The following is a 15,789-nucleotide window of genomic DNA, read 5'->3' on the forward strand; positions in this document are numbered from 1 at the left end:
GCAATGTTTGAAACTTTCGTTTTCTAAGTATCTTTGCCAATAGAGGATTTTTAAAAAATATATATTAATTTGATATTTAAAACAATGATACCTTTTATGAATCATATTTAATTACTAGTGAGGATAAACATTGTTTGTTCTCCATGAACTATTTCTTCCTGTCCTTTGGCCTCATGTCTCCTGGAGTTTGTAATTTTTCTAACACGTTATACAACTTGTTTATGTATCAGTTATATGTAAATGACTTACTGACATTTGATAAAGCCTTTAGGAAAATTACATACTTTTCTGCTTTCTTGAATGAGAGACAATGAACAAAATTTAATCTTTTAATTGTTAGGAGTTGGTATTAACTTATTCAAGGAAGAACTACTGAGCATCAACTCCATGCCAGGCTCTGTGTGCTAGACCTATAGGGTGAATAAGGCACAGATCTGCTCTCAAGGTTCTCATGATCTAGCATCAATCACAGTTATTCATCTCTTCCTTTGGCTGCCAATATACTTGTCCTCCTGCTATGCAAGGGCCTTTTTGCTTCTATTTTATTGCCTTTTTTTACCAAATATCATCTGGGCAAAGATCTCAGGGAAAATCTGCCTCTCAGGATGATGAAGCACTTGAGCTTATTCCTGCTATTCGCCACAGCTGCCTTCTGGATTCACAGACACAATTCAAAGCACAATCTCATATCAACGCATTCAGTGGGCTGGTACTCTGCAGGAATAACAAAAAAAAAAAGGGCAGGCAAATTTAACCAGCCAAGTCCAAGCTATTATTAAGTCAATTGAGTGGTAGAGAATTCCCTTGGTTACACAAGTAAACCAGGTAAGCAACTGGGACACAGTGATTTATCTACAAAAGGAGTTTCACAAAGTGTGAGAATCAGTAGACACTTCAGATTCAATTGTTTCAGAAAAAAGGAATCAAGTGGTCAAATACATTTAGGAGACATAGTTGAAATTTAATAGACTTCGAAAAACATCCTAAAGGCTTTAATAAAATACTGACATGCAGGATGAATTTCCAAGAGAGAATAAGAAAAGGATATCATATGTAATATTGCTCAAACTCATTTAATCACAAAATCCCTATTTCATTAATTTCTCATGGAATTTGTAATCTGTAGAATATATCTTGGTAAAAGAGATATCTTCTACAATAATAACAAATATAATAATGTCAGCAGCTATTTATCAATCACCTCCTCTATGCTAGGCACTTTCCATGTTATTTCATTGTTCCAATCAATGGATAAAAATATTTAATATCAATACATGCCAACAAATAGCTTATTATAGTATTTGTACAAGGCTTTATAATCTACAAAGTTTTTATATTCATTATTTCAAATAATCTTCAAAGAAGCCTTGAAGTCTAAAGAGACTGTATTTAGAGAATAAAGGCTTATGTGGCTTGCTCAAGGGCTAAAATAACTTTCACGAGGATGTATTACGAGTACTGGTAAAACTGGAGCTAGAAATCACATCTTCTGAACTCCACTTCATTGTTCCTTCTTTTAGTGTCAAAAGCAATAGCTGTTTTGTGGGAAGTATGTTCTCTAGCCCTACCTGGATCCCTCATCTCTAAGGATTCTGAATGCTCAAAGAGGTAATGTTACCTCTGATTTCCCACCAGACTATAAGAGAGTTGCTCAAAGTTCAAAGAATACAGTGAAGCCACCTCTAGCCTACATATGTAATTCTTTTTTTTTTAATTAAATCTTTATTGTTCAGATTATTACATTAGTTACTCTTTTTTCCCACCATAACTCCCCTCCACCCAGTTCCCACCCCACCTTCCGCCCTCACTCCCCACCCACTGTCCTCATCCATAGGTGCACGATTTTTGTCCAGTCTCTTCCCACATCTCCCACACCCCTTTCCCCCCCAAGAATAGTCAGTCCATTCCCTTTCTATGTCCCTGACCCTATTATAATCAACAGTTCATTCTGTTCATCAGATTATTAATTCACTTGATTCTTAGATTCCCTTGTTGATAGATGCATATTTGTTGTTCATAATGTGTATCTTTACCTTTTTCTTCTTATTCCTCTTCTTAAAGGATACCTTTCAGCATTTCATATAATACTGGTTTGGTGGTGATGAACTCCTTTAGCTTTTTCTTATCTGTGAAGCTCTTTATCTGGCCTTCACTTCTGAATGATAGTTTTGCTGGATAAAGTAGTCTTGGTTGTAGGTTCTTGGTATTCATCACTTTGAATATTTCTTGCCACTCCCTTCTGGCCTGCAAAGTTTCTGTTGAGAAATCAGCTGACAGTCGTATGGGTACTCCCTTGTAGGTAACTGATTTTCTTTCTCTTGCTGCTTTTAGGATTCTCTCTTTGTCGTTTGCTCTTGGCATTTTAATTATGATGTGAATTGGTGTGGTCCTCTTTGGATTCCTTTTGTTTGGGGTTCTCTGCGCTTCCTGGACTTGTAAGTCTATTTCTTTGACCAGGTAGGGGAAGTTTTCTGTCATTATTTCTTCAAATAGGTTTTCAATATCTTGCTCTCTCTCTTCTTCTGGCACCCCTATAATTCAGATGTTGGTACGCTTGAAGTTGTCCCAGAGGCTCCTTACACTATCTTCGTGTTTTTGGATTCTTTTTTCATTTTGCTTTTCCGGTTGGGTGTTTTTTGTTTCTTCATATTTCAAATCTTTGACTTGATTCTTGCGATCCTCTGATCTGTTGTTGGGAGTCTGTATAATGTTCTTTATTTCAGTCAGTGTATGCTTAATTTCTAGTTGGTTCTTTATCACAACATCGAGGGTCTCATTAGATTTCTTGAGGATCTCACTACATTTATCGGCGGTCTCACCAGTCTTCTTGAAGATCTCACTACATTTATCGGCGGTCTTACCAGTCTTTTCCAGGGCCTTATTAAGTTTATCGGCGGCTTCTAGACAGTTCTTTAAAGACCTTGAAAGTGTGGTTTTGAACTCTATATCCAGCAGTTTTCTTTCCTCCAATTCTGTCGTTTGTGTCCTGTTTCTTTGTTTCGGCATTTTTTATGCTTCGCTGTGTCGATAGAGTTCCTTTCTGTGCTAAGTGTCCCAATTACCTGAGGTAGACACTCTTGGTGCACCCCCTTGTGGGCTTTGTGCACAGTCTTGTTGTAATTAAGCCTTGATTGTTGTAGTTATCACTGTGAGGAATTGACCTCCAGGCCACTTGGCTGTGAGAATCAGCTGTGTCTGCAGTGGGAGAACTTCTGTGCTGGAGACACCCCTCTGGGGCTAGACTTGCTTCAATTGGGCTTTGGTGGTCACTGAGTCTTCCCCCTGAGTGTGTCTTTTATGGTTCCACAGAGCTGCAAACTGGATGGTCCCACTCTGACCTCTGGGCTTCCTGGCTCCTGGATCTCTAGGGAGGTGCTAATCTAGCCTTTGCCTGAGGCTATCCAGCAAAAGTCTCCCTGCAGGGCTTGGGCGGGGCGAGTCCCGAGGGATCAACAGGGCGGGGTTAGCAATTATGGCTGCTCTCAGTCTTGCCCTCAGAGGCTCTGCTTCTCTGTGTCCCAGTAATTGCTGCAAGCCCCACAGAGAGAAAGCTGCCCTAGGGTTCTGAGCGATGCCAGACAGTCCCGCTTCTCCCGTATGAGTCTGGGTCCCTAGAGACTTGCCCGGAGCTGGAGCTCAGAGTCTGAGACTCCCTCCCGATTGAAAACAACAACCATGCCCTCAGCCGCCAGCCTGCTCCGCATGCACTCTGTACCTTAGTATTTTACTTCAGCACTGCGCCTCCTCTGAGTCTCGGTATGTTTTACTCTTTCCTCCTAGTTGTAGAACTTCCACTCAACCAGCCTTCCTGTGGTTCTGGATGATGTCCATTCTGTCTTTTAGTTGTATTTTTGAAGTGGTTGTTCAAGGCAGCAAACGCCGGTGTTTACCTATGCCGCCATCTTGGTTTCTCTACATATGTAATTCTTATCTACACTAATAAAAGAGAAACATGGTAATTGGCGTACGACCGCTACCCTTCTTATTGGCTAATCAGTGGGATATGCAAATTAACTCACAGCCAAGATGGCGGCCGGCAGCCAGGCAGCTGAGAACAGGAGGCTTGGTTGCCCCAGTGATGGAGGAAGCCAAGGTTCCCCATCTGCAGCTGCGGGGCTCTGAGCTCCTGAAGCAACAGCTCCAAAAGATACAATGTTTCAATTATAGAAGCTAAAAGATGGCAGTTAATTTGCAAACTCAGGCTCCAAGTGGAGCGAAGCCAAACAGCCCTGAAGCAGCAGGGCAGAGAGGCCTCAGGGCCCCGGGAATGGTGGAGCAGACAGGCCTCCTGGCCCGGGATCAGCGGAGCCCCGAGGCCTCAGGACCCTGGGATCAGCGGAGCCACAAGTCCTCCCAGCCCCGCAATCAGCGGAGCCGAGAGGCCTCCCGGCCCCGGGATCAGCGGAGCTGAGAGGCCTCCCGGCCCCGGTTATCAGCGGAGCTGAGAGGCCTCCCGGCCCCATGATCAGCGGAGCCGCGAGGGCTCCCGGCCCTGGGATCAGCGGAGCCGAGAGGCCTCCCGGCCCGGGATCAGTGGAGCCACGAGGCCTCCCGGCCCCGCGATCAGCGGAGCCAAGAGGCCTTCCGGCCAGGGATCAGCGGAGCCATGAGGCCTCCCGGCCCGGGATCAGCAGAGTTGAGAGGCCTCCCAGCCCGGGATCAGCGGAGCCGCAAGGCCTCCCGGCCCCGGTTATCAGCGGAGCCAAGAGGCCTCAGGACCCCCAGATCAGCGGAGCGGAGAGGCGTCCTGGCCCCGGGATCAGCAGAGCCGAGAGGCGTCCTGGCCCCTGGATCAGCAGAGCAACGAGGCCTCCCAGCACCGGGATCAGTGTGACAGGGGGCAGCGACCAAAGCCCTGATCGCCCTGCAGGCTCTGGGTGTGACAGGGTCCGGATCCCCAACCCTCTGATGGGCCCTGCTTTGTGTGTGACGGGGGGAGCTCCCCAACCCCCTTATGGGCCCTGCTCTGTGTGTGACAGGGTACTGAGCCCCAACCCCCCTGAAGGGCCCTGCTCTGTGCATGACAGGGGGTGGCGCCGCAACCTCCCTATCGACCCTGCCTTGAGTGTGACAGGGGGCGGTGCCCCAACCCCCCAATCGGCCCTACCCTGAGTGTGACTGAGGGTGGCATCGCAACCTCCCGATCCGCCCTGCTCTGTGCATGACAGGGGGCGGTGCCCCAACTCCCCAATCAGCCCTGCTCTGAGCCCAACCAGGGGCTGCACCTAGGGATTGGGCCTGCCCTCTGCCACCCGGGAGTGGGCCTAAGCCAGCAGGTCGTTATCTCCCGAGGGGTCCCAGACTGCGAGAGGGCACAGGCCGGGCTGAGGGACCTCCTCTCCCCACCCCGAGTGCACAAATTTTTGTGCACCGGGCCTCTAGTAAATTTTATAAAACCTTGTAACCCATTAAGAACTATCCTTGGTTTTCCTATCCACAGGCTACTTTTTGCCAAATTTCTTATGAGGCGGTCTGGAGTCACTATCCCTAGAAAGTTTCAGTACAGTTATCTGAATGTGACATGACAATTAAGACAGTGCCTCTTTCCTTACAAGTCTTCAACATGTTAGCTGCCCCGTGACAGTGTATTAGCTTAGAGCAGAGCCAGGCAAGTCATTGTACATGAGCCACTTCTGGGGGCTCTGACTTTGGTTCAGGGCAACTGGAGTATTTTTTATTACTATAGCTGCTACATTAGGAAAATGCTATTATTTGTTCATTTCAGAAAAACATCCCTGAGCATACAATATGTGATAGGTAAAAATAAACTATGATCTTTACCTCTAAAAAAGCTTACAATTGACCTAGCCCCTGGTCGGCAAACTACGACTTGCGAGCCACATGTGGCTCTTTGGCCTCTTGAGTGTGGCTCTTCCTAAGCCTTAGGAGTACCCTAGTTAAGTTAATAACAATGTACCTACCTATATAGTTTAAGTTCAAAAAATTTGGCTCTCAAAAGAAATTTCAATCGTCGTACTGTTGATATTTGGCTCTGTTGACTGATGAGTTTGCCGACCACTGCCCTAGTCAGTTTTTCTAAGTGGTTAAAGTGTGGGCCTGCAAACTGAAGGGTCGCAGGTTTGATTCCAGTCAAGGGCATGTACCTTGGTTGCAGGCACATCCCCAGTAGGGGGTGTGCAGGAGGCAACTGATCAATGCTTCTCTCTCATCGATGTTTCTAACTCTCTATCCCTCTCCCTTCCTCTCTGTAAAAAAATCAATAAAAATATATATTTTTAAAACCAGGTGATATTTGGCCTACCATAATAAATACATAATCTCTCTCTCCTCCCCTCCCCTTCTTCCTCCCTTCCACTTTCTAAGAAAAGTCAATGGAAAATATATCCTCTAGTGAGAACTAACAAAACAAAACAAAAAAACTTACTATCTAGTAGAGGAATGTAACATGTCTAAAGCTACGCTACTAAGAACCTGAAATGTGGCTAGTCCAAATTGAAATGTGCTAAGTATAAAAGACACACTGGATATCAAAGACAGTATAAAAAATAATGTGAAATATCTCAACAGTAACTTTTAGACTGATTACCTGTGGGAATGATAAGATTTTGGGTACAATGGATTAAGTAAAACATGTTAAAATTAATTTCACCTGTTTCTTTTTAGCTATTTAATATCCCTACTCTGAAATTTAAAATTACATATATGGCTGGCATTGTATCTCTATTGGACAACACAGGTCTAGACACATGAAAGAGCCTGGCACTTATGGGCAAATCATACAGCTATATCCTAAAGCAAGAGATGGGAAGTAGCAAACAAAGCAGGGAACAAATCATTTAATAACAGTTGAATAAGTGCCTATGTGTCAAGAATTGTTTCAGGCATTTGGGAAACAAGAAAGAGTAAGACATTACCCTGTTCTCAAGGAATTCATATTCTAAAAGAAGAGACCAGATGGTGATTTTATACTTAATCCCAATAATCCTGCCAGAAACAAAATGATTATTCGGAAGCCTCTTCAGCTCCACACTCATCTGGCTCTGGGTACCTAGTGCTGCATTCCCAACTGCTCCCATTTTCGGACCCTCAGACTCCTTAGTGGTAAACAGAGGACGTATGTATATCTGCTTGATACACATAAGATATGACAATTTTACTTTATATAGGAATATTGCCAGTATCTTCCTTAGCAGTATCTCTCTTTACACATGGACCACCCCACCCCAGAGTCAAGGATATTAGGAAGACCCACAACTAACAGCATTCACAAAGATACACATCCTCTATTCTAGATCAGGTTATTATCAACCAAATATTGCTTATTTCCTAATAGCTCACAGGTACCATTAAGTGCAAAGCATCATTTGTAAAAAAGAAGGATTATTTCCCAAATACTTATGGGACATCTCTATGTATAAAGTACAATAGGCTCTATGAGGGAGAGAAATAAAAGATAGACATTATCTCTATTTAAAGCACCTCAATAGAATATGTCTGCTTCTCCATTACTTAGATCACTGAAATACAGACGCCCACTTTTGACAAGACACAAATTCCATCCCCCTCATCCCAATGAAATATCTGTAAAACATTTTACAAACCATTTGAAGAAATCATGCACTGAAGCTCACCCCAGTTAAGAACCTTTACCTTAAAGAACAAGTGATATTTGGCCTACCATAATAAATACAGAATCAACTCACATCCATAACCTTCTTATAATCAAGCCAAAGAGTGAGCACAAAAGGAAGAGTTAGGCTAGTCAAATTCATCCAAAAGTAAACAATAATTGCATTTATATCAACTTCTATCAACTACTTACCGTGAACACAGCCCAGGAAAGGGCGGAATGGCCTCCTCCATGCAAAAGGAGTAGGACTGGACCCTCTGAACCACTCTTATAAACTCGAAAAGAGTATGAATAGTTAAAGATAACATATCTAAACTTTGTTCATTGAAGTTTTTGATTAGTCATAATAATGCTGATTAGAAAACTAACTTATGCAGCATGAAGTTACATGCAAAGCTGCAGACTTCTAAACTTAAGAGATACTTCAATATAAGTTTCTGGCTTTGAAGCATGAGACCAGTATGACTATTTTATCAATGGGGGGAAAAATGCTTCCCTTTGCGCAAATGAGAACATACCCCTGGTTTCTAGACACTAAAAACCAGTTCAACTCACTTCACTCATGAAACTTTACCCTGGGCCCTTAGGAAATATACCAGTTTCAGAAATTTAATTCTTAATCCCTTCCCCATGCATTAGACAATTATAGCCACATAAAATATTGGCATTGACTTATAGGTAATATTCCATGCCACACACAAAAACAGGTGGAGAATAAAAATGAAATAAACAATAGTAATAAGGAACATTTTAGGAACTACTACATAAGTCTTTTACTTAAACAACATTATAAGCTTACTAAAGAATAAGCCATTTTGCAAAGGATATATCCTTGCCAGTTTCATTCTCTACTTCTACATCTTCCATGGACTCAAAGTACTGACTCCAAGAAACAGGGGAAAAATCCCGTTTTCTTCCAGGGCTATGGAAATAAAAAGAGGAAGAGAGATTTCAAGTAAAAAATAGTTATGCATTAAATGATTAAAATTTTTAAAAAATATATCTTTATTGATTTCAGAGAGGAAGGGAGAGGGAAAGAGAGAAATATCAATGATGAGAGAGAATCATTTATTGGCTGCCTCCTGCACGTCCCCTAATGGGGATCGAGCCCGCAACCCAGGCATGTGCCCTTGACCAGAATCGAACCTGGGACCCTTCAGTCCGCAGGCTGACGCTCTATCCACTGAGCCAAACCAGCTAGGGCAATGATTAAAATCTTGATCAAACAAATGCTAAATGTAAATCTGAAAAGAAAATAGCAAGGGTATTTTTTCCTTAAAGATATGAAGAGTTTTCATACACAAAGTATTACACTTAAAATTCAAATATGTTTATATTAAAGTTCAAATATATTTTAAGAGTAAAAAAAAATTAGGATTTGAGGAAATTAATTAGTATATTTTAATCACAAATGTATTCCGTGTATATATATATACCACAAAACCCAGTAGCTCTTTCTTCTATTCTTGGCTATAGGCTCATTCTTATCCTCTTAACCTGCTACAATAATTGTTTTGGTCACTTATGCTTTTTCATACCTTTAATTCCTCACATAATTTCACATTTATTATTTCCCAGCCAGTAAATATTCAACCCTTCATAGAAGGCAATATCAATACCTTGAACTTTTAAGAATTTATCCAAATATACGCTCACAAAGAAGTGAAATAACGTATCTATTCAAGGTAGCATCATTTGTAATAGAGAAAACAACCTAAATATCCATTAACAGGTGAGTGATTAAAATAAATTATAAATAAAGAAATAACATTTAGTTGTTAAAAGAAGGAAATATTTATATACTGATAAGATTCTTTATATATGGGGAAGATACACTGTTATGTAAATAAGCAAACATGATGCACATACTACCAATTGGGTAAAAATGGGAAATATGTATAAACTAGAGGCCTGATGCATGAAATTCGTGCAAGAGTAGGCCTTCCTTCCCCCGGCAGCCGGCACTGTCTTCCCTCTGGCACCCGGGACCCGGGCTTCCCTCACAGCCCCAGCTTCATCCTGAAGGTTATCTGGTCTAATTAGCATATTACACTTTTATTATTATAGATATGATTGCTTATATATGTTTAGTATATTTCTGGAAGAACAGTGATATAACATTGTTGGTATCCTGGGAGATAAGAAGGACAATCTTCAATATATATCCCTTTCTATCTTTTGATTTTTGAACCATGTATTATTAAAAATTTTAAGATTATTTTAAAACAAAAACAACCAATAAATGTCTATTTACAACCTGTCTTCAATCTTGGATGGGACACACAAAAGACATCCTAAGCCTTCCCCTATTTCAGTGATGGTGAACCTATGACACGCGTGTCAGAGGTGACACGCGAACTCATTTTTTTTGGTTGATTTTTCTTTGTTAAATGGCATTTAAATACATAAAATAAATATCAAAAATATAAGTCTTTGTTTTACTATGGTTGCAAATATCAAGAAATTTCTATATGTGACATGGCACCAGAGTTAAGTTAGGGTTTTTCAAAATGCTGACACACCGAGCTCAAAAGGTTCACCATCACTGCCCTATTTCCACACCTTCTTCCCAATAATGAAGGAAATTCAGAATTATATTGAAGCATCCATCTTATATAAAAACTGCTGTTTGAAATTTTAACCCTGCTATTTCTGACTTCTGTAAATGCTTGCTGGCTTAAATAATAAGGAAAATAAGACTACTCCCATTTCAGAGCAGCCATTAAACCTTCCCCAGACGAAGTTATCAGTGCTGGCACCAGGCCAAGCCTCTGGTTGAGGTCTCAAAGCCCCAACACATAGGGCCCTTTAAGAACTTGCAAAGGGAACCGGAAAAACCCCATATTTGGGAGACAAAGAAGGTAAAATAGTATAAATATGGGAAACTTCATGTGTGATTTCACCCAGAATCTGAGAGACATTTTTCTCTGGGCCCGCACGTAATAAATGTAACTCTATCTCTCTAAGTGTTGCTTGGTTCTTCTCCGGTTTTTCTGTAACAATATGAGCAGCAAAACACTTCCTGCCAAACATCTTCCTGTATATGCCATGGGGCTGAATGGAGAATATATACAAACTATAATACAAAGCCCTCTTTAAGACTTAAGTTAATACAAAAGTATTCTAGGTGGCTATAATACTGGAAAGAATTATAAGGAAGCAGCTCAACAGTCAGGTATATATTCTTTCAAAAATCAAGGATATATTAAATATTTACTCTTATAGACATTGAGACAGGTCAGTTCTCAATACAGCCTATATAATAAAAGCCTAATAAGCTCTGTCTGGTCATCAGGTCGTCTATTCAACCAATCAAAGTGTAATATGCTAATGATATGCTAAGGCCGCTCAACCACTCGCTATGACGTGCACTGACCATCAGGGGGCAGACAGTCAACTGGTCTACCAGTCACTATGATGTGCACTGACCACCAGGGGGCAGATGCTCCGACTGTTAGGTTAGCTTGCTGCTGGGGTCTGGCTGATTGGGACTGAGTGAGAAGAGCTGGACATACCCTGGAGCCCTCCCGTTGTCCCTCCCTGGCTGGCCAGCCTCCAGTATCCCTCCCTGGCCCTGATCAGGCAACAGTGGGGTCCCTCAGCTTGGCCTGTGCCCTCTTGCAATCTGGGACCCCTCAGGGGATGTTGAAGAGCCGGTTTCAGCCTGATCCCGCAGGCCAAGCTGAGGGACCCCATTGGTGCACGAATTCGTGCACCAGGCCTCTAGTGTAATAATAAAATCACCTAGGGAACTTTTAGAAATACTGATGATTAGGTCTCATTTCTAGAAATTGATTTAAATGGTCTGAGGTATGATGAGGCACTAATTTTTCAAGTTCTAGAAGTTGAAAGAGGGGTGTTAAAAATGCAAAGGTAGCCGAAACCGGTTTGGCTCAGTGGATAGAGCGTCGGCCTGCGGACTGAAAGGTCCCAGGTTTGATTCCGGTCAGGGGCATGTACCTGGGTTGCGGGCATATCCCCAGTGGGAGATGTGCAGGAGGCAATTGATCGATGTTTCTCTCTCATCGATGTTTCTAACTCTCTATCTCTCTCCCTTCCTCTCTGTAAAAAAATCAATAAAATATATTAAAAAAATAAATAAAATAAAATAAAATAAATTGCAGGTCAGCAATGAATAATGTTTAAAAAAAAATGCAAAGGTAAAGTATAGGATTTGGAAGGAGAAAGGAGTTCAAATTCCTCACAGTTCGTACTTTTTCCCTTAATTCCCTACAAATTCCTAATGCAGTATGGGCTTAGAAAATTCAAATTATTTAAACTTCTTCTGCCTTTTATTGTAGTGACTAAATAAAATAACATATTTTAAAAAAATCTAATATACCTGGCATTTGGTGGTTTCTCAGTAAATAAGTAATCCTATCTCCTGATAGAAAAACTATCTCTGTGACAGTAAATTACAACTTTAGCCTAGACCAATTTTTTTTTTCATTTGCTGGTTGCACTTGAATTCTTACTGGAAAACTAAAAGCAAAACTCTTAATTCTACCGACTCATCAGTCACTCACAAATCCACCTATGCATATACTGATTTCAAGTATAACAACCACAACATGGCATGCCAAGCATTTATATAAGGGCCTCTTATATAAATGGATTTTTTATATCATCATAGTAATAGTACCTAACATTTACTGTACACAACAGGCACTGTGCCAAATACAGGCAGGATTCCATTTAACCCTCACAAAATTTTGAGTTATTTTCATCCCCATTTCACAAATAAAAACAGATTTAGAGATGTAAAGTAACTTGTCCAAGGTTATACAACTACTAAGTGGCAGTGACAGCATTCAAATCCAGTTCCACCACTCTTCAAACCCTCTGCTATTTACCTCAATGCTATATTAATAATTCTTAGATTCATCTTAGATTCATTCTTATTCAAAAGTAATAAGGCTTTAGGACATATTATCAGAGGTTTCCTTTTCACAGTCTAAGTATGGTTGACTTTGTCAAGGCCACAGGAACTTTCCAAGTTGGCTAGGTACCAGTTAAAGAAAAATTACTTCCTAAAAACAGAAATTCTTCCTAGGAGAATACCCTCCACTTCTAATTTCCTTCATTAAAAAAAAAAAAAAAAAAAAGTTCCAGGGATTACCCAATTTACACCAACATATAGGTAATTCCCATTTGATAAAAGCACCAATAGTCTATACCTCCAAATGTTACTCCTGCTCCCAGAGATTTTTCTAGCATACTTATAATATCTTCATTTGAACACACAATTGTTTATAGACTCCACTACTTCAGGTAATTTTGCAACTAATGTTAGACATGAAGTAGATAGCAAGGACCTTACATTAATCTTTACATACTTGCTAGAATAGATAATGCCTGTTCTCAATAAGCTAATGTCAAATACCTAGATATCTAACATAATGTACAGTTAAATAACCTAAGAGGTATGGCTAAAGTGCTATGAATGTTCAAGGAGGAAAGAAAGATTACTTTCAGCTTGGGAAATAAAGAGAGACTTCAGAGGAAAAATAATATTTAAGCTAGTAATTGAAGAACAGACAAAATACAGACTAACGGAAATAGGGAGGAGGAAATAAGACATTTCAGGCAGAGAAAAGGATACAAATAAGAACCCAATATGGTGCCAGTCATAGGGGGCACTGATAAAAAAACAAAAATTTAAAAATAGCTAACTGCAATATGTAGGAGTAAGCACAGCAGTTCTGAAAAACTAAAGGAAGTGGATACAACTGAAAGCAGGTAGTGGAGAAGGAATAATATTAGATATAATAAAGAAGGGAATATAATATGCCCCACTTCTGTTATTTGTGTGTTAGGGCCCTAAAAGTCAAAGAGGGTTTGGATGGTATTGTAGAAAACGAGGAGCCAATTCAAGTATTTTAAAAAGATAAATGTGGTAAAAGATACAAAATAGACTTGATTCTGGAAAATATGTTGCAGTAACTTGGTTAGAAGATGGGAGTCTAGACTGGTAATAGAATTAAAAAGGAAGAACACATAGAAAGACTTTTCAAAAAGACAATCAACAAATCTCAGGAATGTTAAAGATATGAAAAACAGTAGAATCAAAGTCAATTCTAAAGTTCTGAACTAACAGAGAGATGAATTATTAAGTCCTCAACTTATAAATAAAAATCTTTGGGATGTAAATATATAGAGAAAATTTTGATGTCACAATTAAGTTTATTTCAAACCTAACAAAATAAATGTATAATTCCCTCCCATCTCCTGCTACGAGAAAAAGGAGTCTGGCAGAGAGGGAACAAAATGGTGCTTGAAACACAAAGGAAATATGGCTTCGGTCTAAACCACAAAATTCAAATTGTTTATGGACCCTTTGCCATTATCATAGACCCTGTTAAGAATCTTGATGAGCACTATAAAGTTTCACTCTTTAAAAAAAAAAAAGCACAAATATATATTTTACGTACAGTTCCATTGGCTTCAGAAAACCCATCTATGAATCCCAAATTAAGAACCCTTGTCATATTTTGACCGTAACAACCTATTTCCAGCAGAAAGAATAATTTTTTTAAAAAAGGAGATACAAAACTTTTAATACATCCTAAACCTAAATTAATTTTCCATTTGCTACTGACTAAAGATTTGTTTTCATAACCCATTTCTGCCTTTATTATTTCTGTGAACTTTGGCAAGTCACTTAACTTCTCTAAGCCAGAGTTTCTTCATGTCAGATGGAGTTATACTGCCTATTTTATAGGGGTTGATATGAGAATTAAAGTAGCCTGCTTACCCTTTGGTTACTCTCAAATTAGCCTGTGCTAATTTGCTACTAATGTGAGATCCATGAGAGCATGAATGTTCTGCATCTATTCATCAATGTACTCTCAGAGTCTGACACATTGATGATTACCTGTCAACACTATGAAATGAGCTAATGTGTGTAAAGTACTTACCTTGGTGTCTCAATAAATGTTTTTATTATGATTACTAGAGGCCCGGTGCACAAAAATTTGTGCACTCGGTGGGGGTCCCTCAGCCCGGCCTGTGCCCTCTCACAGTATGGGACCCCTTGGGGGATGTCCACCTGTTGACTTAGGCCCGCTCCCCGGGGGATCGGGCCTAAGATGGCAGTCAGACATCCCTCTGGCAGCCCGGGAGCCCTCGGGGGATGTCCACTTGCCAGCGGGGAGCAGGCCTAAGCTGTAGTCGGACATCCTTAGCGCTGCTGAGGAGGCGGGAGAGGCTCCCGCCACCACTGCTGTACTGGCAGCCATCAGCCTGGCTTGTGGCTGAGCAGAGCTCCCCTGTGGGAGCACACTGACCACCAGGGGGCAGCTCCTGCATTGAGCATCTGCCCCCTGGTGGTCAGTGTGTGTCATAGTGACCAGTCATTCCGTCATTCTGCCGTTAGGGTCAATTTGCATATTACCCTTTTATTATATAGGATTATTAGGCTTTGAGGCTAATAAGCAGAATTCTCCTTACTGAATCCTCAGTTTCCAGTAAAAGGTAATGGAACATGCCCAGACGGCATGACTCAGTGGATAAAGCATCAGCCTGCGGACTGAATGGTTCTGGGTTCGATTCCGGTCAAGGGCACATGCCTGGGTTACAGGCTCGATCCCCAGTAGGAGGCATGCAGTAGGCAGCAGATAATGATTCTCTCTCATCAGTTCTCTCTCATCATTAATGTTTTTATCTCTCTCTCCTTTCCGCTCTGAAATCAAGGGGAATGATAAACATGCAGTTTGAGACTATGGGGCATGGAGGTGTCCTTGGGAAGAAAAAAACAGACTTCCATTCCTGACACCTTCCATTCATCTGCTCCAAACGGAACTGCTTCTTCTATGGGTATGATGAATTGTCATTTCACTATCATCTTGAGAATTCCTTTTGCCTTTCTCCTATGTTGAAACCCTGATTACCAAATCCCATATTTTTTTTTGATGCATTACTTTATTTTGATGAAACATATGGTCCATTAGCTTCCTGAGAAAAGGAGATTTTCAAACTTTACACGTCAGAAAATGCCATTACCCCATTTTCACACTTGACTGGCAGTTTTCTTAGGTATAAAAATTTTATGTTGGGGACTGCTTGCTTCATGGTAATTAGGTAACTTGATCGATACAACTTTGGAAATGTTTTAAATGACATGCACATGTGTTTAAAAATATATTAATATATAAAAATAAATGTGTATTATATTTTATTACATTACATTACATATAATT

At 40.6% G+C, this 15,789-nt stretch overlaps 1 protein-coding gene across 10 annotated transcripts in view; it reads right to left on the reverse strand.

The window, feature by feature from the left end:
- The window catches only part of PPME1 (protein phosphatase methylesterase 1), a 66,771-nt gene that overhangs the window by 36,720 nt on the left and 14,262 nt on the right, over window positions 1-15,789 (reverse strand). For all 10 annotated transcript variants that reach the window (XR_009454409.1, XR_009454408.1, XM_059708465.1 and 7 more), the window contains exons 2-3: window positions 8,420-8,513; window positions 7,784-7,876 (exon numbers count right to left, since the gene is read on the reverse strand). Coding sequence is in view for 8 of the 10 variants with exons in the window: in XM_059708465.1 (XP_059564448.1) it covers window positions 7,784-7,876; window positions 8,420-8,513 (187 nt within the window). In the remaining 2 variants the exon portion in view is untranslated. The remainder of the gene's footprint in view (window positions 1-7,783; window positions 7,877-8,419; window positions 8,514-15,789) is intronic.

This window comes from Myotis daubentonii, chromosome 9 (assembly GCF_963259705.1).
Source record: "Myotis daubentonii chromosome 9, mMyoDau2.1, whole genome shotgun sequence".
In the NCBI taxonomy this organism is placed as follows: Eukaryota; Metazoa; Chordata; class Mammalia; order Chiroptera; family Vespertilionidae; genus Myotis; species Myotis daubentonii.